This window comes from Sceloporus undulatus, chromosome 4 (genome assembly GCF_019175285.1).
Source record: "Sceloporus undulatus isolate JIND9_A2432 ecotype Alabama chromosome 4, SceUnd_v1.1, whole genome shotgun sequence".
Taxonomy (NCBI): Eukaryota; Metazoa; Chordata; class Lepidosauria; order Squamata; family Phrynosomatidae; genus Sceloporus; species Sceloporus undulatus.
In genome coordinates, this window is record NC_056525.1 from 166,223,209 (window position 1) to 166,248,273 (window position 25,065).

The 25,065-nt window shown below is 41.9% G+C and overlaps 1 protein-coding gene across 4 annotated transcripts in view; it reads right to left on the minus strand.

Annotated features, from left to right (window-relative positions):
* DUSP22 (dual specificity phosphatase 22) overlaps positions 1–20,849 on the minus strand; it is a 36,066-nt gene extending 15,217 nt beyond the window's left edge. Inside the window, exons 1-4 of one of the 4 annotated variants that reach the window (XM_042461178.1) lie at positions 20,736–20,835; positions 13,063–13,096; positions 4,945–5,027; positions 3,917–4,001 (exon numbers count right to left, since the gene is read on the minus strand). In XM_042461178.1, the coding sequence (XP_042317112.1) occupies positions 3,917–4,001; positions 4,945–4,970 (111 nt within the window). In that variant the 5' untranslated portion in view covers positions 4,971–5,027; positions 13,063–13,096; positions 20,736–20,835. Of the gene's footprint in view, positions 1–3,916; positions 4,002–4,944; positions 5,028–5,700; positions 5,771–13,062; positions 13,097–20,735 lie in introns of those variants that run through there. The other 3 variants (XM_042461177.1, XM_042461179.1, XM_042461180.1) reach the window with 3 other exon arrangements.
* Between the last annotated feature and the right edge of the window lie 4,216 nt (positions 20,850–25,065).

The following is a 25,065-nucleotide window of genomic DNA, read 5'->3' on the forward strand; positions in this document are numbered from 1 at the left end:
ATCCTGGGATTTGTAATGTGGTGAGGCAGGAGAAAAGCAATTCAGCTAAGGATTCAAATATCCCTCCCTAAATGGCCAATTTGTTTCCTTCTCTCTCTTTCTCCCTCTCCCTCTCTTTTAAAAAAGTAATAGAAAATAATAGAAAAGAAAGAAAGGATAGAACCAGGAAGGCAATAAGTTACATTCCCAGCACTGCAATGATTGCCAGCAAAAAGGTAACTTGCAAACACTATAGCAAGGCATTGAAGAAAGATAATTTTAAACTTTAAAATCTTAAATTCCAAGTTCTGGTCTGGTCTGGTTCTCAAGATCCCAAGGCACATCAGTCCCATTATGCTTCAGTCACTTTGCCTGTATTGTTATGTATTAGTTATATGTATTATACTATTATTTCTTAGATTGTATGCCATGGGTAGGTTTACTCTTACCTATTTTATTGTTTGTATGTACAGCGCTGTGCAAATCTACAGCAGTATATAAATAAAGCATAATAATAATAATAATAATAATAATAATAATAATAATAATAATAATTTGTGAGCCCCCCATGTAGTAATATAACAACACCTTTACATTACATAACTGCCCAGTTCCAGTTCCCAGAGACATGCCCTTTTACAAAAATTTAAGTACCCTAGAGGAGTCCAGTCAGAATCTTTAAAGTTAAGAAAGGAAGGATAATCATTATCAATATGATATTGCATGCATCCTGGAAAGTAGCAGCAAAAATCTCAAACAAGCCTGTATGCAAAATTACCAGGTATGAATAGTTCCATACTAATTCCACAAATTAAGGCAGTTCTGTGTAGGAATTTTTTAATTTACAAAAAGGGCAAAAGCAGAAAGCCATCTTCCAGTAGGCCATGCCTGCTGCAAAACACATTATATATTGCCATTATAATATCTGGCGCGTCAATAGATAGGAGACAGCAATCAGCAGAAGCCAGGTGCCAGTCAAAATAAGATTCTCCCCAAATTCCATTGCTTCTTTAGATGCCTGCCAATGTGTCGAGCCAAGAAGTTCATTTTCTTCTCAGTTTTCTATTTCATCAGACAAGAGTAACCACAAAGACAAACGTTTTTATTTCTCTTAGGCCCTGAAAGTCAAGAGAACAGTTAAACCGATACAAAGGGAGAGTTAACAAAACTAGCGCAAGTATTCTTATTTCAAGATTGCCAAAGCTGAAAGAAGCAAGAATCGGCTCAGCTGAATTTCTATAATTCGCTCTTATGGCTCAAATTACCGTTGTGTTATTACCTACTCAATATGCCAGATAAGCTAGGTAAATTCTCTCACCAGGGTTTTGCCCAAATGAAGGCTTCTCCCCCTTCCAGTTAATCTATCTGTTTATAAATATTATCACCATTTTCTTTGCTGCTGTTAATATACGTTCCATATTTTCACAATACATTTGTTCACAGTCAGATTGGAACAGTGAATCTTTTAAGGTAATTAATTTATAATTAATTAGCAAATTATAGAAAGGAGACATTTCTTCAGGAAATACAAAATAAAATTTACAATTAAAGATTCAGATTTCCTAGTAGATTTTTTAAAAAAAAGTTTTATTAGGTTTTGATATCATGACAACGCACAGCGTTTTGAAAAATGTTTTTCCAGTTTTGTTAATCTCACAATAACCTTTCTAATTTGTTTTTCTGTACTTTGCATCTGGTCCTAATTCTTTTAAAGAAAAAAAAAAAAACCAGAGCAGAAAGGAAAATCCAAATGTCAATGTCATGTAGTAGCTACACGCTGCATTTATATTCTGCATAGTTCAAAAGTACTTTAAAACAACTGCTATAATGAACTTAAACAGCAATTGTTTTAAAAAGAAGCATAAACCAATATGAACTGTTATTACTTTACTTTCTCGTGTACAGAGATGTAATGAATGTGCCATGTTCAAAACACCCAATAGGTTTTTTTCACTCTTGGATATGTATTCGCAACTAAAAGAATACTATGTAGTTTCATTGAACTTGCAAACCACATACACTAAGCCTGTGATAAAAGTGTAAAAGTCACAATCCACTTTTAACCATATTCTGTTAAAGACTTTCTAGAGAACCATCTTTAAAATTAGCAAAAAAAAAATCCCTTTTGTACATTTCAAGCAATGTATATAAATGCCAACAGCCCTTTTGCAAGTTCTTAGATACTGTACTAAACTGAAATTTCAAACCTCCACTTATTCACAGACACATGAATCATTTTATCAACTGGAAAGGCAATAATCAGGATTTTTAAGCCAAGCAAACCTGACTACCGATTTCTAAACTGAAATCAAGAAGTTAAAAAAAAGAAAAGAAGACAAGCAGTATTTTTGGCCTTAAACTTCTCAGTATTTAAATTTATGTAAATCTTTAACGATGTCTTCCAAGAAATACTTTTTTAAAAGCCAAAAACAAAACTTCAGAGAACATCATTTTGAAGCCAGATGCAAATAGAAAACCTCGAACACCTGGCAAGTTCTTTCAGGTTAGCCCCAAAAAAACCCTCCTGTGTTATTTTGACTTGCCACATCAACAGATGAGGGGTGGATGCGTTTCTTTTAGGTGAGGGGCATTTCACCAAAACGGCATCAGTAGGAAACAGTGGTGGTTTCTCAAGCCAGACGCAAGAGGTTATCAGGAGTTCTGCCCAATAGAGAGCTAGATAGCCCAAGGCGGGTGGAGGAAGGTGGTGATGGGGGACGGCCAGTTATTTGTTTCTTTGTCCTTTCAGTTGCTTTAAGGAGCAGTCACCCAGGACCTGTCTGCATGTTTGTGACTCATATTATTATTGAAAATAATCAAACATTTCAGCAATAAGCAAATGCAGCGCACCGTTATTTCATCATTGAAATTAGCACGCTACTTTAAGGAAACAGACAGGACACATTAAAAAAAATCCACCAAAATTAGAGCCTTATGCAATACTTCAGAACACAGAACACTGCACATTTCATCCCAACATTCAAAATGTATTGAGACTGAATTTTGCTGCAAAAATATACTGTTCATCTTTCATAGTGAAACTGGTATACAAAACTATAAAGCTCACAGAAGCAGGCTGAGGAAAGAAAAAATGATCAGGACAAAAATCATAAACTCCAACAACAAATCTGCCAATTAAACTTCTTCAGATTAACGTCAAAAATTTCATTTCAATGGGACCCCCATAGATATTTTTGATAAATTATTGTCAGACCCACCAGAGAATTTTACAAATGCAAACAATCACATCTATTTTTGAAAGGCTCCCTATTCAGCCAGAGAATCTTCAGGATGAAAATGTATACCCTGGAACTAACTTCTAATGTATCACAGCTATACCCAGATATGATGGCATATATTTATATGAACTCTTCTCCCAGTTGCACCTACAGATTATTTTTAGGTGAAATGGAAACTTTTTTCCCATTTTACCAGAGGATTCACCCCCTCCCAAAATTTGTGACACATGAACAATAGATACATATTTAACCAGAAAGATGTTTAACCAGCAGTAGATTAGCTCTCTGGCTGATGATGATAAATGCTCCTCCCTTAACGGTCAATCACAGGATTCCTTAAGATGTCACCACGACAGTTAAAGTGGAATCACACTGTGCAGTATAAAAGGGCCCCAGGACATCTTAAGGCAGAATATCCAATTCTAAGGTATGACTGCCACATGGTTGTCAGTCCAGATCTGCTCTGGAATCGGTCTTAGCAAATTAGGACAGGAAACCAAACATACTTCAAAGCCACAGTTCTAGAAAGCCTACCTTCTTTATCAACAGATGGGGGAAAGAAGGGGGAATTAGACAAAATGTTAACAGAACATGACTTCCTAAGTATGCAGATTCAGAGAGATGGGGTTGTGGAGTATGTAGAAAGATGAAAGGACAAATCTGAGGGCTCCTCCTATTCAATCAGTGCCATTCAGCACCTTGTTACTGTTCTGTGGTCTGTAGTCTTTGTAGGAACACTTGATGGAGACAAGAGAACAGGCCTTCTCTGCAGTAGCAACCACTCTGTGGAATGAAAAGGGTTCAGTTTGGGCTAAGGACATCAGAAAGACATCTTCGCACACAAAAGAGTACCTATGTCATTAAAACAAAAATATATTCCATAACAACTAGAATTTATGGGTGTGGCATACAGTCAGTCCTCCACATTTGCAGCATTGGCTTTTGATTATTCATGGATTTGAGTAATATGTTATTCACAGATTTGGGTAATATGTTCTCTCTAGGAATCTCTAGGTCCTCCAGCGTGACTCTGCTGGAAATTGACCATAGAGTTCTTGGAGATTTTTTGAAATCACATTTCATGACCTAATAAGACGGTATGTATAGAATCAATGCATGTAGCATCTTGTCCAGAATCCTTTCCCCCAGAGTGACCCAACCACATGATCTGCAGAAATACACAAGCAGGGCATGATGGAACATGGCTCTGAACAAAATCAAATGAAAGCCAGATGACAGTTTCATCCCATTATATCGGTCTTAAAGTGACAAAGAAATGTAACCAGAGTTTAGAAGATGGGGATAGCTACGGAAACTGCACTGGCTTGAACTTAGGGCTGGAAAATAATTTTTATGGGTTTTTAAATTCTTGGTAAAACTAGTCATTTTGTAGAACACACTGAGAGAAAGAGCACTCTGCCTCCAAAATCTGTGAGCTTGGGCTGCGTTTCAGAGAACTAAAATATGAACAAAACCATGCATATATTTTTAAATGTAATTTTAAAATGTAGACTGCTGGAATATGGATGCACATTTAAGCAAAGGAGGAAAATGAAAAATATATGTTTTTTGGGGGAAATCCCTCACAGCAAGATAAAAAAAATCCTCACAACCCAAAATAAAATGAAGACAGGAAAAGAACACAGGTACGATTTGGAGAAACAATAAAATCAAGCCTGAGCAATTTCACATCTCTCCATGACTCATGCCAAGTTTCTTTTCATACCTCAAGCATGGCCCGAGCAGTATCATGGATTGAAAGAATGTGAGTTATGTTATTCCTTTTCAGTTGTTCTGTGTCGCGGGCATCTGTCATAAAAAGAGATGAGAAAGAAAAATGGTTTAACATCACTTGTACCTTATCATCATATAACACCACAAAAACTCAAGTCTGAGACATGTTTTCCCCCCATTAGAAGTGACATGTTCAATTAAAGGGTGGGGAAGGTCTTGCCTTCTTAAACATAACCTCAGTCTCTAAGGAGAAGGACAGTATGTTTACCAAATATCATTCTAAGCAAGGATCTTCTTAATAATGATAATCAAGAGAATCAGCATTGTGTATAAGCAAAACAGAGGAGGGAATCACATGGCCCTCCAGATGTTGCTTAAATGCAAGCCCCAGCAGCCTTAGCTAGAATAACCAGTGGGGAGGAAAGTTGGGGGTTACATTTCAACAGTATCTGGAGGCTGCATGAGTCCTATACCAGGGGTAGAGTGCTAGACTGGGTCCAAGTTCATTTCTTCTCTCTTTCAGGGGTAAAGTCAGAAGTGACCCTCCTGTAAGGGCAGATGGGGCACTCTCCATCTACCGACTTAAACATCAGGGAGTACCAGAAGGCAAGTTATGGCACAAACAAGACCCACTGCCTTCACCTGTAGTGACCTCACCATCCACCCCACATGCCATAATGAGGATCAGCTGCCACTGCACTGAAGCTGACTGGGAGACCTCAGGCAGCTTACTTGCAGCTTAACCTACCTCACAGGACTGTTGCGATGACAACATGTGGGACAACCATATCCACCACATTTGAGGTCTTGGGAGAAATACTGTATAGTATATAACTATAAAGAAACACATTTAAATTTTCCTGGATTATTATTTTAATAAAGTCAGTGGAATCAAGAATGAAGGACCAGAAGGTTTGACACCAAAATGTGGTAGGGCCCAGGTACCTGCTGCAAAAATTCAACTGTGGCATCTTTCCCTAATCATGGCATCTCCATGTCAGAAAAACAAGCACAAGGGAAACCCCCTGGCTTCTTCCATTATAGACCATTACCATAAGATCAACTCATTCATGGCAAGTTTATTTTCTGTTAACAGCACAGCTAATCTGATCTTCATTATTTTTTCTATTAAAGAGGACTGGGTTTTTTAAAAAAATTAAAATGTAAAATATGTTTAAAAAATTTAAAGGATTGTGTCACAATTCAGTGCAAGATCAAGACTGAAACCAATTACATCCTCAAACATCTTCCCTTAGGTATCTATGCAAAAGAAAGCAGAAGAAAGGTTGATTCTAACCGAGATGGCAAGATGTTCCCCTGGCATACTTCATACTTATAGAGGAAAGTATGTTTCCTGAGGGTTCCTTTACATGCAATTGCATAACAAAAACACAAGAAGGAGCAAATGACCAAAAACAGCATTCTTAATATTCTACTTGCTTCATTTTTTTTAAAGAATTCTGCTTGCTTCATTTTTTTTAAAGAAATCCAATTTAGAAAAATGATTACATTAATCCTGATGTTATACAGTTTGCCTTTCATATCCACAGGTTTTTTATCCATGAAATCAACTATCTACAACTGGAAAATATTCTAAATATATATAAATTCAAAAAAGCAAACCTTGATTTTGCTATTTTATGTATGACACCATTTTACTAAGCCACTGTATATAATGGGACGAACACTAATAGATTTTGGTATCCACAGAAGGTCTTGGAACCAAACCCCAGCAGATGCCAAGAGCCTGTTGCCAACCCTGGTGTCCTTCCAACGCCAGTCAACAATCTTCTGCTTTTAATTTGAGCACTGCTTTTTTTTTCCATATGGATTTCCTTCTCCTGCTTTCATGACATTCATGGGAGAATGTAATGTTTCTGATTGCTTTTAAAACTTTTGTTAGGTGCTCTGAGAGGCAGCCGTCTAAGTAGCAGGATATAAATCATCTTACCAAAAGATATGTTGTTTTTAAAGTTTTAATGGAATATACCTGTGACTTGTAATTGATGTTATATATGCCTTTTGACTGATCTTGTAAACTGCTTTGATCTTGTTGTAAATAAAGTTTTATTATTGTTATTATTATTATTAAATCTTAAAAATGCAAAGGCCTTAAAAATCAAAGTTTATTTTTATAATAGTCTCTAAAATGTACCATTTCTTTATTTTTTGTAAACAGCAAGAAGGACTTTAAAAACAACACCAAGCCATATGATAGTTCAAACAGAATACAGAAACAAAAATCAACCATAAACCTTATTTAATTTTTGTATCTCCACAACAATTTTTGAGGCAAGTAAACATGAGTGAAGTTTGAAGGACTGTCTTTACTGTCAACATAGTTATTATAATCTCTGTATGAACAGCTGGCAACATTTGATAGACCCAACTTATGTAGGAACCAGCAGGCTCTACAAGGCAGAAAGGCTGCAAAGTTTTTAATAAAGGCTGAATTGCTGACTCACTCTGTACAGTCTCTTAAAACCTTTTTTTGGTCTTGACTCTATTGCACATAGAGAAATTAAAAGGAACCAAATTGGGAAACAGATACTAGATATCAGTTTCATCACACTGGGCGTTTTTTGCCTTTTGCCACAAAGGTCTGCTACTAAGAAGAAGATCACTTGAGTCACATTCTACGAATTTCAAGGAACATAGCATGTGTAGATCCATCTTGTTTTTCCTTAAAAGCAAAAGAGAAATACCACAGACACCTCAAATTATTTAATCTGGACTAACTAGCCCTTATTGATATCTAATTTCAGTATTTTGACTATTTTCTCATTATTTTTATTACTTTTTATCACATTCTATTATTTGTTGTTGTTCTGTGCCTTCAAAGTCATTTCGACTTTGGAGACCCATAAGGAAAACCTATCACAGGATTCTCTTGGCAAAATTTGTTCAGAGGAGGTTTTGCCTTTGCCTTCTTTTTGAGGCTGAAAGAGTGTGATTTGCCCAAATCACCCAGCAGATTTCCATGGCTAAGTAGGGATTTGAACCCTATTCTCCAGAGCTGTCATCCAGCACTCAAACCTATACCACACTGGCTCTCTATTCTATTATTGACATTCTATCAAATATCCAAAGCAGTGTATAAACAATTCACTGAATTTTTAATTAGACCCAATAAAAACACACCAAACTCCTCTGCTTACCAGGTTTTCCCAATTTCCAGGTATAATCACGAACTGTAACCTACCAATAGCACACTGATGGAGAGCTACAGTCTAAACCCTAGTTTGGATGGTGACTCACAGTTTGCTTGGTAACAATGTGGAACCTCACCATTTTCACTACCCTGGATCCCTCCACTGTTTATTTGCCAGCTCCAAAATGCCAGGCCTCTGCTCTAAAGCTAAGACTACAGCCAGTTCTGCTACAGTTTCAAAGCAAAATATCACATGGGCCTGTTACAGACTGCCAAAATAAAGCTGCTTCGGGTCTCTTTGGAGGTATGCTATTTAAATGATGCATGCATCCTAAGAATCTGGAAGCTGCACCAAAGCTGCACTCCAGTGCTTAGGAATGGAGTGTGGCTTTGGTGCGATCTCCGGACTCTTAGGACCCATCTATCATTTAAATAGCATACCTCCAAAGAGACCCGAAGCAGCATTATTTTGGCAGTCTGTAACAGGCCATGGTTGATTGGGGCTTGTCAACACCACTGTGGTTTTACATTGAAAAGGAAGTGGGGAACACAAAAGTAAATGGATAGCATCTAGATTTTCAAAATTAAGATGTGTACTGATTCACAGTTCAAATGTAACGATGGAGATTATCGCTCCTGAGGCTGGCATGGGCTGGGTATGGGCAAAAATTGCTTAAAAACACATGTTATCGCATACCTCCATGCCCAGCTCAGAGGCATCGCATACCTGACCTGGCCTTCACAAAGAAAGGGAAAGTCCTGTTCTTTGCAAAGACCAGATTGGGTATGCGATGCCTCCAAGCTGGGCATGGAGATGTGTGATAACATCTGTTTTTAAGTGGTTTTTGCCGATACCCAGACACTGCCCACCTCGGGGGAAAAACGTGTGCAATAATCTCCACTAAATAAGGGACACACAACCTGGAGTGCTTTGCCTCTCTCCTCCCTGTGCAGAAATAGTTGGACTGTGGAGCAATGTTGCCAATTTCCGGGGGTTTTCCCGGAAATTAGGAATTTTAAAGTTTTTCCATGTCATTTCCGGGACTGCCAAACTGGCAGGCTTACTCAGCACTATCAGGACCCAAACCATGAAGAATAGCAATAGCAATAGCAGCTTCATTTATATACCACTTCATACTGAACTAAGCAGTCTGTAAGCTGTTTACAACTGTAAACTAATTGCCCTCAACAAGCTGAGTACTCATTTTATCAATGTCAGAAGGATGCAAGCCTGAGTCGAGCTTGAACTCTGGCTGATACTGAACTCGCAATCTTATGGTTTGTGAGTGAGTGGCTGCAGTATAGGCATTTAACTATTGCGCCACCAGGACTCCTAGAAGTAGTGACAATGATGGGTAGGCCCTTTAAGAGAAGAGGATTTCTCCACAACAGGAAGTTAGGTAAGGGGAAAGTCGAGAACCAGTAGCAACAGGCACCCTTTACAGACTAGGAGGTTTATCACACGGAGATTTTTAAAGCATTTGCAGGTCAGTTCTGATGTGACTGTGCTTCCAACGATGCACATTCACATCAGAATGTGAATGTGTTATCAGAGGCCATTCCTTTCTATGGGAGCTCCTTGCAAGGTGCTTCCGCAGTGATTCCAAAGTGACCCCTCATTTTGGTAAAACCGAAAAAAAGGGACTTCACAGAATTCACTTCCAGGCTCACTTTGATTGCACTGCGAATTGGTCTGGTGTGGAAAACCACTCCGATGTCACCCCCCTTGGCCCCCTGCATCCTGCTCCGTCATTCCACTCCTCTTCCTTCATGCCATCTCGCCCCCTCTGCCACCCTGCAACCCATCCCATCATTCCCATCATCCCCTGCCTTCTCCTGCATCCCGATACTGGCCCCAAGAACCCCCAGTGAGCTATCCCATCATCCCCTGCCTTCTCCTGCATCCCGATACTGGCCCCAGGAACCCCCAGCGAGCTTTCCCATCAGCTTTGGCTGATATGCCAACTGCGACCCTTCCTGGGCCGGGGGGACCTTGAAACCGTTGTACATGCTCTGGTAACCTCTCGATTAGATTTCTGTAATGCGCTTTACATGGGGCAACCCTTGTACCAAACCCGGAAGCTTCAATTAGTGCAGAATATGGCTGCTAGGCTGGTTACTGGATGTCTCAGGGCCAGCCATATAACATCAGTTTTAAAAGATCTTCATTGGCTGCCTATTCGCTTCCGGGCCAAATACAAGGTGTTGGTTATCACCTATAAAGCCCTAAATGACTTGGGCCCAGAGTACTTGGAGGACCGCCTCTCCCCATACAATCCGCCCCGCACTCTCAGATCGGGTGAGAGACATCTTTTAAGAGTTCCAGATGCTAGATATGCTTCATCCTGGAGGGCCTTTTCTGTTGCAGCCCCACAGCTCTGGGACTCCCTCCCCAATGAGCTCCGTACTAGCACCTCCCTTAATACTTTTAAGAAGGATCTGAAGACCTTCTTATTCCGCCAGGCTTTTCCCCTGTGAGCCTTGTCTGTTATTCTTTTCCCCTTGGCGATGTTTACGATGTATTCCACTCTACACAGCCATTTGCTTGGGGTGCTGTTGGTTTTTTATTGTTGTTGACTGCTAATTGTTGTTAACTGTTGTAATTCTGTTGGGGGGGTTGGGGCTCGTGTTATTTTAAATGTTTTATCTTTTATTGCTCACCGCTGTGATCCTTGGAATAGCGGTATATAAATACATTTTATTATTATTATATCATCATCATCATCATCATCATCTACTCCTGCATCCCGACCCTGGCCCCAGTGACTCCCAGCAAGCTATCCCATCATCCTCTGCCTTCTCCTGCTTCCCAATCCTGGCCCCAGGGACCCCCAGCGAGCTATCTCATCATTCTCTGCCTTCTCTTGCAACCCAATCCTGGCCCCAGGGACCCCCAGCGACCTATCCCATCGTCCCCTGCCTTCTCCTGCATCCCAATCTTGGCCTCAGTGACCCCCTGCCATCCATCCCATCATCCCCCGATTGCTCCTGCATCCCCATCTCACTCTCTCTGCCAAACTGCCATCTATCCCATCATCCCCTGACTGCTTCTTCATCTTGATGAAGGATGACAGCTAAGGAGGGGACAGGGAAGGAGAACAGCATCCAGAGCCCCACTGAGCATGTGCAAGGGTGCCGATTCAAATCGTTGAACCCTCCAGTGTGGTAATACAATGTGCACTCACTCCCCTTTGCTTGAATCCGCATCACGTGACTTGCTTGGAATTGAACTGACTTCGCTTCCCCCTCAATTTGGAAGGGCAACAGAAAGGCAACCAGGTGTGGTAAAACATCACGTTTTAACCTTAATTCGCATTGCTAGACAGGAGTGACTCTGGATCTAGTGTGAAGAAACATCACACTTTGCATTGCTAGAACAGGAGTGACTGTGGATCTGACCTGCAAACCCCCCCCCCCACATGTGATAAGGTCCAATGGTAGAGGGAACAAGTTGACAGCAGGAGAAGAATGGGTAACATTTTGCTAGCCTACTGATTCCTTCTGGAGAAGATCCAGGATATGAACACTATATATAATTTGCAATAAATTTGGTTAACAAAGTGTTTACATGACATTTATTATCTCTCTCTCTCTCTCTCTCTCTCTCACACACACACACACACACAATTTGAAAATACTCATGGTAATTTTATTAAAGCTAAATGTTAACATGTGTCCCTGCCCACAATGTAAATTCATCTCTTAAATTTAATATATGAAGATCTCTTTCACAAAGCAAGTAACAAGACCTCATTGAAGCATGCTGACATGTTTCTAGAAAAGTTTTCTAAAAGCTACTTTGATTTTTTAAAAAACAAACTTTGAATTTTGTTTCCACACATGTTCATAAAGTGATTCAGATTGCCAATACAGTATCATTGCCTTGTTTTGTACTAATCTGCCAGATTTTTGATGAGGGGGAAGTATCTTTTGGCCAGTTACCAAAACTATTTGAACAAAGCTAAGATTGCTATATTCAGATGCCCAAAAACACATGTTGACTTGGGGAGTATGCTTAAACTGTGCTGCCCATGCTCACATACAAAAGCACCCAAAGTTGTACTTCCTCACAGAGTAATATTTCACATTTTCTTCTTTTTAAGATTACAGCATGCACAATGTCCTCCACTCCTGTGCAGCTCTCTTGAGTTGAGGAAAGCAAATGGGAAGAAAGAGGCAAACCCGTTAACATTTTGGCTTGGACTCCAGTTCCCATAACATCTGACCACTGGCCATGCTGGCTGGGGCCTCTAGGAACTTAAGTCTAAAATATCTGGAGGACCAAAGAGTTAGAGCTACCATTATGAAACTGTATTGTTCTGCTTCAGTCTTCTGCACATTTTGTACTCAGTGTTTCCTACAGCCATCATTAAACATAAGTTTCAGTGGTTGGAATGGGGACACACAGTACCCCAGAGGATGTGGGACTTCAATCATATTTTAAATCAAGGTTGGCTGAGACAGATGGGACAATATCTTCCAACAATATTTAAATAAGGATCTGAAATCTAGCATTCTTTGCCACTATCTATGCTGGCTAGGGGTCCTAGAGACATCATTAAATCCAGCTTTTAGTCATGGGAATGGAGGCACACAGTCCTCCAAATGATGTGGGACTTCAGTCATATTTCAAATCAAGGTTGGTTCAGGCAGATGAAACAATATCTTGCAACAATGTCAAAGTAGGGGTGGAAATCATACAGCCCTCCTGAAATTGTTGGACTGCATCTTCCAGTATTCTTTGCCAGTGACTATGCTGGTTAGTGGTTCTGGAGTTGGAAGATCCAATAACATCTGTGAGCCATGTGTTTCTCACTCATGATCTGGACAGCCAGGCATTCCTCATTTTTTGGCACATGACAACCATACTCTGAACTTAATGGAAAAAGGTAGTCAGAGAATTCCTCCAGTTTACAAGCAACAGTGCAAGGTCAGAGCTGCTAATGAGATTGAACTTACCTTTAAAATTTCCAAGGTACAAGCCAGTAAGTATCTGTGAGAAAGAAATATAATATCATATGTAGATATCTTGTGGTAATACAATCTGACGCAGTTCAATTTGCATACAGGATGGAACATAACACTGTTTAATTCTATCGAGTCTGTAAGCATAGCAAGGTTAACATGTTTTTCCTTGTAACGTTCTCCACCATTTAACACTTCAGTGTGAAACTTTTTTTAAAGTTAAAATGTTCCATGACTTAGTATATATTTGTTTTTAAACAATATTCGAAGCAGAGATTCTACTGGATTATTTTTTTTTTACAAAGGACTGTAACATTAAGCAGCATAACCATGGCAGTGACTGAAATTAAATTAAGAACACAAAAACAAGTAAACCTAAAAATTTAAGAGCTGGAGACCACCCCAGAAAGCTAACAAAGATGCTAATACAGCGGGCCCTTGGTATTCATTAAGGTTTGGTTCCAGGACCCCCCGTGGATACCAAATCCCATGAAATGCAATGGCACAGTAAGATGGTGCCCCTTGTATAAAATGGCAACATCAAGTCTAGCTTTTCAGAATTTACATATTTTAAAAATCAAACCATGGATGCTTGAATCCATGGATAAAAAAATCTGTGCATCAGGAGGGCTGACTATATTTGGATGGTTGTTACACGAATACAGTTTCCCTTGTTTTCATGTCCAGACTGTTTTTTTAAATGGTACACTACACTTCTTCTTCTTTTTTAAACTACCATGAAGAGTCGTGTGTGTGCGTGTGTGTGTGCGTGCCATCTCCTTTTGGGTCATCACCATTATTAACAAAAGGGATGGAGAAGACCATGTTGTTGAGCAGTAACTCCTATGATATCTTATCATTTGCTATTCTAGCTAAGGTTGATGGGTGCTGCAGTCCAAAAGGTCTAGAAGGCCACATGTTTCCCATCCTGATTTGCAATTTATTCTCCAAGAGCAGTCATTAGAGATCCTAATACCAAATCTAGATCCTGGGGGTATAACATGTTCTTTGCAAAATGGAGCCAAGGGTGTGGGTATGAGGAGGAATATGCCAGCAAGTCTCTTGGTGGGATACACAAATCTAGTTCCTGACCCTTTCGTATTACACCACAACAAAACTTTAAATGTAATGGTGGCATGCAATGGGATTTGTAGTCTGGTGAGGCACTAAAGTAGCTGCTAAATGCCCCCCCTCTTCAATTACCAATCACAGTGTTCCATAGAATCACATGGAATCACAGCACTTCAAATGTGTGATGTAAAAGGGACGATTGTCACATGGTTGTCAGTCCAGATCTGCTCTGGACTCTCTTTAAAAACTAGGACAGGAAACCAAACATACTTTAAAACCACAATTCTAGAAAGCCTATCTTCTTTATCGACAGCTGGGCAAAAGAAGGGGGAAGTAGACAAATGTTTACAGAACATGACTTCCTAAAATGAAGATTCAGAGGGAGTGTTGGTGGAAAGACAGAAGGACACATCTGAGGGTTCCTCCTATGCAATCAGTGCCATTCAGCACCCTTTTCCTGTTCTGTGATCTATAACCTTTATAGGTACGCTTGATGGAGACAGGAAAACAGGGCTTCTCTGCAGTGGCACCCATTCTGTGGAATTCCCTTCTGAAAAGGCTTAATTTGGGCTCTCCTGACCTGTTTCTCATAAGATTTTTCTTATTTCAATACTCCTCTGTTGGAACTTAAAAATAACAAGTTATAAAGAAGCAGCTACCATTTTTACAGTAACTAAGATATAATTAAGTTACATTATAATGGTAAGATAATGAGGGATAACAACATAAAATAAAAATAAATAAATAAATAAACATTTGTTTTGCTGTCTAAAACTAAGTGGTTTTAGTTTCTTTTACAGTTACAAGGACTGATAGATCATTGAAACCGATCTGATGGATCATTCCAACGCTGAACTCCCCAGTTTTATCCTTGATGTATTCTGAACAAAGTTGGACTTAAAAGTAAAGACATGAATCAAAAAAGGCTGTAAACCACATGAATCAACCTTGGTAGAACGTTTTTAAAAGAGAAGAAGCTATCATGTCAAAAAAGGCCAACCAGTTCAAACAAAAAAGAATGTGCTCAGATTTAACCTGTCTCTCATGATCTCTACCAGATTTGGATTCTTCGACAAGGCAGAAGGGGGCAGGAAACTTGTTCATCATTTCAGGAATGTACACATACTGATATCAGAGGTATGACATTTGCAAGGAACATATGCCAGGTTTTTCTTTTTCTTTTTAAATAGGCCATCAACAAGATACAGATGCCTATTAAAGTACTGGAAGCTTTAGCATGTCACATTTCACCAGATGATTCTGACAGCCACTCCAGCGCAAGTGTGATATTTTGCACAATTTTATCACACAGGCTACTTGCTTTCCCTTGCATCCCCCCCCCCCCTTTGCCTTGTCCTTATGAAATGGAATACAGGCACACTGTCATCTTAGCCACAAACATTAGGCAATGGTGTGTCCTGCCAAATGAGGCGGCTCTCTGTGGTAGAAAGTGCCAGATCATTTCCAGGCTCATAGAAACCCTGGTGAGCATGCACAGCATTGTGTCTCAATGTTACCAAAAGAACAGAAGACCTTGGTAGCATCATCATTATTGTATAATATTGTACTGTTTTATACTGTTTTATGCTGGTCATCGACTGTAATAATACATTTCATTTCATCCAGGGAAGTGCTAAAAAGAGGAGGATGAAAGGGCCATCCAGCCACACATGGGCCTCAGAAACTAAGGAAAAATAGACAGATCATACATTTGACCGGATGGACACCGTTTTTCGATTTCTATTCTGGAATGTTGCCATTCCTGTATGAATAAGTGCATTTCAGTGCCACTCTTTAATGTCTACTTGTCATCCTACTGACATCATTGGGATTTACCCCACCCCCCAAAAAAAGGGAGTAGATGAAAGTGACCTTTGTCAGGTTTCAAAAAGCTATAAGCCTGCAAATTTTATTTACTACCTTAGTAACAGGAGCCAGCATGACATAGTGGTTAAACCATTGGACTATGACTCTGGATACCACAGTTTGAATCCTCACTTGGCCCTGCAAACCCACCGGGTGACCTTGGGAAAGTCACATACTCTCAGCCTCAGAAAAAAATGATAGGCTCCCCTTAGGGTATCCATAAGTCAGAAATGACTTAAAGACAACCAACAGCAACTAACCTTAGCAATACTGCTCTAACAGGGCAATCCTACACATGCCTACTGCCTACTTAGAAGTGTCGCTGTATAAATATTCCTCTAGAGTTAGTTCCATTGAATTGGTTTTATTTGTCAGTTTGGGCATTTTGGGCACTTTGTGCAACCACCATAGAAGATAGAAAGGGTAGAAAACCAGCCCACAGACTCACCACAGTCTGATACAGATAATGGCCCTTATCAGATGAGTGTGGAACTGGGGGTCTTCTGAGATTCGAATTCGCATCATAACGCAATGTACTGTCATACCTGGGAGTCCTTCCGCATTGGCAGGATTCAAATGGCCAATCCGCATTCGCGCAGAAGTGCATTCAGTGCAGAATGTTTTGTCAAAACCGGAGCTCAACATGCGGATTGGCCGATTCGTATCGGCCGCCTGCACAGCTCAGGGGTGCCCGTCATGGGTTGCGACCTTAAACGCTTTCCGGGGTGAAAGGGGAGGGTCACATCATGACAGCCCGGTAAACAGCTGGAGAGCCAGCTCATGCACATTAACAATCGCGATACAACGTGCCCGTTACTGTTTCCTCTCTACATTCTGCTTGGTTTTAACGTAACCATGACCTTCCTGCAACAATTAGCAATGCCCCGGTTCTGCATGTGGTGTGGGAGTGTGTGTGTAGGTATCTGGGGGGGGGGGGGGGGGAGCAGTTCCAGCGGCTGTCAAAGAGGCTGGATGGCCATCTGTCAATGGGGATGCTTTGATTAAGAGTTCCGGCATGGCAGAAGGGGAGTTGGACTGGATGGCCTTTTCTTGGGGTCGGCCGTGATCCAGCGGCTTCCTCCTCCTCCCCCCGGCTTGGATCCAGCCTGGTGCATCCCAGCAGGGAACAGGCACGGGGCCCACTAGAATCGCGGCGATCGCCGCTGTGTCAGCGCCTCCTCCCCTCCTCCCGGCTTGAGAGGCAGCGGCGGGGCGCTCCCAAGCCGGAGAGGAGGAGGAGGCTGCTGGAACGGCGATTCCAGCGGCCCCCGCGCCTCTTCCCGCCTGGGATGCAGCCAGGGATGCCTCTCAAGCCGGGAGGAGGAGGAGGAGGGCTGCGGGAACCGCGATTCCAGCGGCCCCCGCGCCTCTTCCCTGCCTGGGATGCAGCCAGGGATGCCTCGCAGCCGGGAGGAGGAGGAAGGAGGGGGCCGCTGGAACCGCCCCCCCCCCCCGCTTCCCTGGAACGCAGAGGAAAGACCCCACCGGAAGTAAAATTGGAATCTGGGGGGTCTTGCGACGGAGTTCAGGACTAGGCATTCAACAAGACCCATTCGCACTGAGATTGAACAGAGCAAAAATCCGGATATCGCCAATCCCTTATCAGCGCACTGGCCAACACGCTCCAAAAAGATGAGTCAGTACGCATTCAGTTCGGAAGCTCGCGCATCACGTGAGTGCGGATTGGGCCATTCGAATGCTGGTAGAGGGTACTTTGCGAAATAACGCGAATTCGAATCACCCAGTGCACAAAACCCCCAGTTTCCACACCTCATCTGATAAGGGCCATAACTAAATAGAATACTGGCCTATTACAATACAGAGCAAATTTCTGTATTTTAGAAAATGACACAGGCAGGTCCTGCCCCTGGAAGCTTACTATGTGAAATAAGGCAATGGGAAATCAAGGGAAGAAGGGCAGAAAAAGATACGAGGGTGGAGGGGAAAAATGTAAGCAAATGTCATTAGTTCCCATTCATTAAGGTTCCAAAGACGGACATGTTACTGTGTCAGCACTGGTCAGACAGAGGGTGAGAGCAAACAATAGCCAGATGATCCAATTGTAGTAACAGCAGGTGGCAGAGCCTCTGGGGGTGTGTCCCTGTCAGAAACTTTAAGGGGAAGTAAGTAAGCCTATTTGGCTAAAGAACAAAGGGAGTTTTTGAAAACTGAAATAATCCACGGCTGGCGGATGTCCTCTGCCCACAGCCTGCGTGGCTATGGCCACAGTGATGAGCAAGTTTCCCAACTAAGGTCTATACTAGTGGCCAAGATCTCCAGAGGGTCATGGCTTTGCAGTTTAGCCTCTGATCTTCTTAGGATAGGAAATTATATCATCAAGCATTGTGTCGTGTACAAAATAATGAAAAAATATGGCCAAAGCCACCCCACAAGCCACACACTCACACTGCCATTTCCTCTTCTAATCTCAAACTGATGATCTGGCTACTATGGGGCAGCTGTTAAACTTGCACATGGTTTTTACACAAAGCTAACTGTGTAAAATGAGGGGAGGAACCAAATTGTAGTGTGGGCAGGCCCCACCTTGGCTATGGCTACCCCCTCACTCTCTTAAGCTTTCCTGGTGCCTTCCGGGCGTAGTCTCATGCCATTTAGACACAGCTTGGTATCAAACTGACCAGGGCAGGCATTTAAGGGGGCTGTAACACAAGGGTGTGCCTTAACTGAGAGCTTCTTCTGCGGATGGGCAGGTGCCACTGGACTAGAGGGTCTTTTCTCAGTTTTACTTTACTTTAAGCAATGTCTAGTCAATGATTGATACATTAGGCAATCCGATTTTGTTGACATTTCACACTGTATCCTTAATTACAGATCAGATTTCTTATGCAAATGACCATGAAGTCATTCTGTCAGAAAAAATGGGATACAATTACTGAAAATTCAAGTCAAGTTGCAATCCTAAAAAAACCCTGTCTACACAGAAGCACAATTGCACTGAACACACTCCCATTTTCATGATGAAATTACAGTTGTAAGCATCCTAGAGAAAGTTATCAGTATTCAGTAATAACAGATAGGTGTTTGATGGGACTTTACTATGATAAAGCATACTAATTGTGAGTTGTGTGTAACTAAGTTGCAAGTCCATCACAATCCATTTATACTCTAATCCAGGCTCAGGAAAAATTATAACACAGTGTAAAGTTGACTCAAGCCACAGTCCATTTATCCTCTTACGATATCCATGTTCAAAATGGAACAGGGCGTCACTCCATTTCCTCTTGCTGTCTACTGTACTTTCCGTTGCCCTTTTGGGGCACTACATGTCACCATTTGGCACTAAAACACACATGAGCACTTGACAACAACAGCATCATCACTAATTAATCACCACCCATCTGCACTGTAGAAATACAGTGGGCCTTTGTTATCCACTGGAGTTTGGTTCCAGGCCCCTGTGGATACCAAAATCCAGGGATGCTCAAGTCCCAGTAAATGCAATGGCACAGTAAAATGGTGCCCCTTATATAAAATGGTAAAAATCAAGGTTTCTTTTTGGAAGATATACTTTTATTAAATATCTTCAAGCCATGGATGGTTGAGACCGTGGATAAAGAATCGTAGATCGGAGAGCCTACTGTAATGCAGTTTTGAGCCACTCTATTTGCCATGACTCCATCCTACAGAACCTGGGAGTTATCATTTTGTGAGGCATCAGCACTCTTTAGCTGAGAGACTAAAGACCCTGTAAAGCTAGAAATTCCACGCTACAGCACTTAAAGTGGTGTCAAGCTGCACTGTGTCTACAGTGTAGATGCACCAAGAAAGGATTCATGGCACCTTTGACCCAATGCTTTTCAATGGAGGGGACCTTGTTTACACATTCATAACTACAACGCATTTGTGAAAAAGCTCCAGGGTGGGCTGAGATTAAAAACTGTGTCAACATCAGGCGAGTCTAACAAAAGGGAGGTTGGCAGGTTGCTTTGGGCATGTAACTTCATCCCAAATAAAAAATTCCTTGAAAGAGGATTCACCAAGGCTCCTGATCTAACTGAAAAGATTTCAAGGGCCCAGAGCTGAATAAAACATTTTGGACCTCTGGAAGGGTTTCCACCTCCCTGCGCAAACAAGAAAGAGGCAGAGGTGCAAAGGCAGGCAGATGGGTCATGAAAATGTGCACTGATCAGGTGACCAGATAGTCCTCACTGCAAAGGAGGACACAAGGTCCTGCGAAATGCAGGGCATCCCAAGGGGGATGTACTACAAATGACAGTACTTGCCCATAGAGAAATCATCTTGCCCATAGGGAATCACTGGGGAATACTACCTAGAGAGAACCATTGGGGAATACTGCCCAGAAGGAATATTTGGGGAATACTTGCCAGAAGGAATATTTGGGGATGACTTGCCCATAGGTAAACATGGGAATACTTGTCCACAGAGAATCATGGGGATTTAATTCCCATGATCTCTATGGGCAAGTAATCCCCATGATTCCCTAGGGCCAAATATTCCCCACGATTGTATGTGAGCATTCCCAGAATTCCATAGCTTGGTTAAAGTGAGCTCAAACTGGATTAGATCTTGCAGTGTGGATGCGACCAGTTCCCCCCTCCCCAGCATCAAGCCATTTCCCCACCACCTTGCAAATTCAGGAGATATGACTCCTGCTTTGGCAAAAGGCAAAACACTAAAGCACCAAGACCAAAAATTATATATAATATTTGTGGGGGGGGGGGGGCAAAAGAAAACATAAGCACGTTTACCTTGTTCATTCTCCATTCCCCATGGCTTTAACGGATCTGAAACCTGAGCACCAGAGACAGGAGGCAGCCTAACAGATAAGAAGCTACAATATATATATATATACAGTATATCTATAGAAAGGGCAGGACAAGATTGCTCTGCTGGAGTGAGCAGATGATGGGTGATGGTGATGATGTACAAATTTACAGCCTCTATAAATAAGCTTAAAATAATAATAATAATAATATCTCAATTATAATTGATTAATATGATGATTATTATTATGGCATGCACTCTCTTATTGCATGCAAGATCGTCCTCATCTCCCCTCCAAGCCTTGGCCAAGCCTTTCCTCCTTTAGGTCTCTTATGATCAGAAGTTTAGTTCCCTGGATTTTGCTGGGTCAGACCTAGAGTTCCAAGCCAGCTCCTCCGATTCAGACCCCTTCCTCCCCCTCCCCCCCCGCGTGTGAGAAAAGCAAGCAAACCCAGTCTCTGCGAAAGCTTCCCTGGGACGTAGCCTGCTGCCCATCCCTTGCTCAGCCTGGCCCCTCCCTGGGGACTACCAGTCCCACATGCACAGCGGCCAGGCTCTGCCTCCACCTTTCCGCGTGGGAGCTCTGCCCACTTTCATTCCTGGAAGGGTGAGTAATGCTGCCAGGGCTGAGTCTGGAGGAGGACCTGCCTTGGCTCTGTCTCTCTTGGCAGACAGATGGTCTGTTTTTTCCCCTCTTTTTGCTCTTTATGCAAAACAGGATCTAAAAAGTAGTATATATATATATATATATATAAGAGAGAGAGAGAGAGAGCAAAGGGTTTTCAGCTATAGGAGTTTACACACAGGCTAATTTCAGCATTAAAAGAGAGATGAAAGCGCCCATTTAAAGCATCCCACAAATGAAGCGGAAATGGCGAGTAATTGACAAATAATAATCACACACAATTGCGCAAATAAAGGGATTCGGTAACGTGTTATCACTGAAATCCCAAAAGTAAAAAGATGTGCGTTAATGCTTCTATGGGACCACTTTAATGGTAGGTTTTTGTGTGACGTCAGATGTTATCATACGGGGGGAATTGGAAGCTCCTTGCAGTGTGATCCCGGATGCAATCAAGGGGTTTCACATTTTTGCGCAAGAGGTTATCACACATAATTGAAGTCAATGGCCTGTACAGACTGCCAAAAAAAGCTGCTTCAGGTCTCTTTGGAGATATGCTATTTAATGATGCATGAGTCCTAAGAGTCTGGAGGTCGGCCAAAGCCACACTCCATTCTAAGCACTGGAGTGCAGCTTTGGTGCAGCTTCCAGATTCTAGGATGCAGGCACATTTAAACAGTATACCTCCAAAGATACCCGAAGCTGCTTTTTTTTGGCAGTCTGTAACAGGCCAAAGTTAGGTCAGTTCGAACCCAATCCAGGGTCAACCAGAGAGGGGAAATGCAGGGAAATACAGAATTTACAAATCCTGTCTCGTCTCCAAGTTGCGTTCAATTTGAATTTGGCAGGTATGAAACGCATGTCTCGGTCCGCCTTGGATTGCCTTCGAATCGGACTACAATTCCCAAGCTCCTTTGCCCAGATGGAGGGCGAATGCTTTGGCCTTTTTCAAAAAGTTAAAAGCCAGCACCAAAGTCCGCCTTCCCTCCCTCCCTCTGGGTGTGGGGGGGGGCTTTTCTCTCAGCCTCTCAGAGTTGTAGACTGTTTTGGGGATGAAGGATCCCTCCCCCCAGAGACACACAGACTGCCTCCCTCCTCTTCCTCCGCCCTTTCCGGCTCTTTCCCTTTGCAAACTCATCCTCTCCAACTGGAGGGAAGGGATTGGCCAGGGCTCGCTCTCGCGCGACCCTGTCACAGGGTTTTCTTGGCAGGTTTATTCAGGTGGGGTTTGCCATTGCCATTTTCTGAGGAGGCTGAGAGAGTGTGACTTGCACCAGGTCCCCCAGTGGGATTCCATCCCTGCCTTCTAGAGTCATAGTCCAATGCTCAAACCAAGTACAAGGTTGCTTTCGACTGGTTTTGAATTGGTCAATTGCCTAAATAACGTGAAATAAAAGGTAATGAATACACAAATAATGTGAATTGCCCACATAACGTGAAATAAAGGGTAATGAATGAACAAATAACGTGAAACACGGCAAAACCATGAGAACCGGAGGCAAGCCTTACCGGAAATGTAAAAAGGTCATGATCTGATTCTGCCCTCACTGCACATGTGCAGGGATGCTAATTTGAATTCTAGACTATGAAGGATACATACTCATATGATAATTTCTTTTGCATCCGCACTACTTTGGCTTTGGGATGGGCTCTGTGTTCTGTGGTGTGATAGCCATCCATGTACTTGTGTTCATTTCCGAATTGGCCCTACTTTCTTTTCTTTCGAAATGGAGAGACATTCCTCCTGTGTGATAACATCCATCGTTACTTTCAGGATTTCAGTGACAATGCATTCCCAATATCACTTTATTTATGCAATTGCGTGTGATAATCATTCGTGCAATTACTCGTCATCTTCCGGGATATTCACAGGATAAACTCCCAATCTCCTTTCATGTGATAAACTCCTTAATTCTCTTTTTAAAAGTGACACCACTTTTAACTGCCATGGCGCATTGCACGGGCATTCTTGGAAATAAAGCTACAGTTCCCAGAATTCCATGGCACTGAGCCAATGGCAGTTTAAGTTGGGTCAAAACTGCATCAATTCTGCAGTGTGGATGCAGCCTTTGAAATTGGAGAACAGGATTCAAATCCCCACACTGCCATGAAACCCACTGGGTCAGTAGTTCCCAAACTGTGTCCTTTAAGAGATTTTAGACTTCAGCTTCCAGAATCCCAGACTACTGGCTAATATGGCTGAGGTTTCTGGGAGCTGAAGTCCAAAATCTCTTAAAGGACACAGTTTGGGCACCACTGCGATTGGGTGAAGCTAGGAAAGTCAAACTCTCTCAGCCTCAGGAGAAAGCAATGGCAAATCCCCTCTAAACCTTGATAGCTTTGGCTTAGGGTCACTAAAAGTCAGCAAGGACTTGAAGGCATACAACAACAACAAGAATCCAAACAAAGAACCATTCCCAGAATTCCATAGCATTGAGCCATGGCAGTTAAAGTGGTGTCAAACTTGATTATTTCTGCAGTGTGGATGCAGCGAGAGACAGACAACAGTCAAGGTTCTAGACTCCAATAGTGAAGACTTTGGTATTGGTTGTACTACTGCTGTCCTTTCCAATAAGTGATGTTTGCAGGTTTTTACTTCAAAACCTGCTTAACCAAAGGCAGCTGGGCCTCTCTTATGCCAGGGACGTAGCCAGGATTTTAGGAAGGGGGGGAGGGGGTCCAGACTAAGTGCCACCATTATAATGTGGCTTGGGCACGACGGCACAGCAGCACACACCATTCATTTTTCTGATGGAAGGGGGGGTCCGGATCCCAAGGACCCCCCCCCCCCGGCTACATCCTTGCTTATGCCCTATTCAACTGTAAAAATAAAGAAAAAAATTGTTGATGATCCTCTGACATTTCTAATGGCTTTCTGGTACCTGATCTTTTAATTGCTTAATCGTCTCTGTAACAAGATTTTAAAAAAGACAACCTCCAGAATTTCATCATCTGTTGCGAAGGACCAAAGTGGGAGTCTATTAGAATAAATTATAAATGAATACCAAATCTCCTCAAAAGCTGTGTCAGGTGTGAGTCCTTTAGACAATTTCATTTGCTATGTTAGCTTCTCAGTACAATATCCCAAACTGGCCAGCCTAGTTCTAATAGCCCCTTTAAGGTCCGTCAACACTGTGCTATAAATATTATGAATCAAATTAAAACCCAAATATAGTTTTATCTTGCCAAATTGATATTTAGTTTATAAACCCAGCTTTTAAAGTGTCTGAAAGGCCTGGTAACAGAACCTAGATATTTTATCTTCACAATCTAATTTTGTATTTTTAATTCATCTAGCGCCTGGAAACTTTCTTTCTGAAACTACAGTCCCTGAATCCCTCTCTGGGATGCAATGTCCAAAAACTAATGCACCAAACTCTGGACAGAACAGTAATGAAAATTATAAAAAGCAAACCGGTGTAGTGTCAACACAGTATTACAGAATCTTAATAAGCTGATTCCAGTTATTGATGGCCCAGCATTACCCAGTAATGATTGCAATATGAAATTATTTTCCATGGAAGTTGGAGGAGAGGGAGGACCTTGGTTTATTTTTTTAGCCAAACTGGATCTCATAGCACCTCTGGTGGTCTGGAGAGGAGGCAGGGATATTTTTGTTCTTGTTGCCAATCTGTTTCCCATCACACATCACTGAGCTTCCAGATCTCTGCGGTGCATTTTACCTCCTTCCT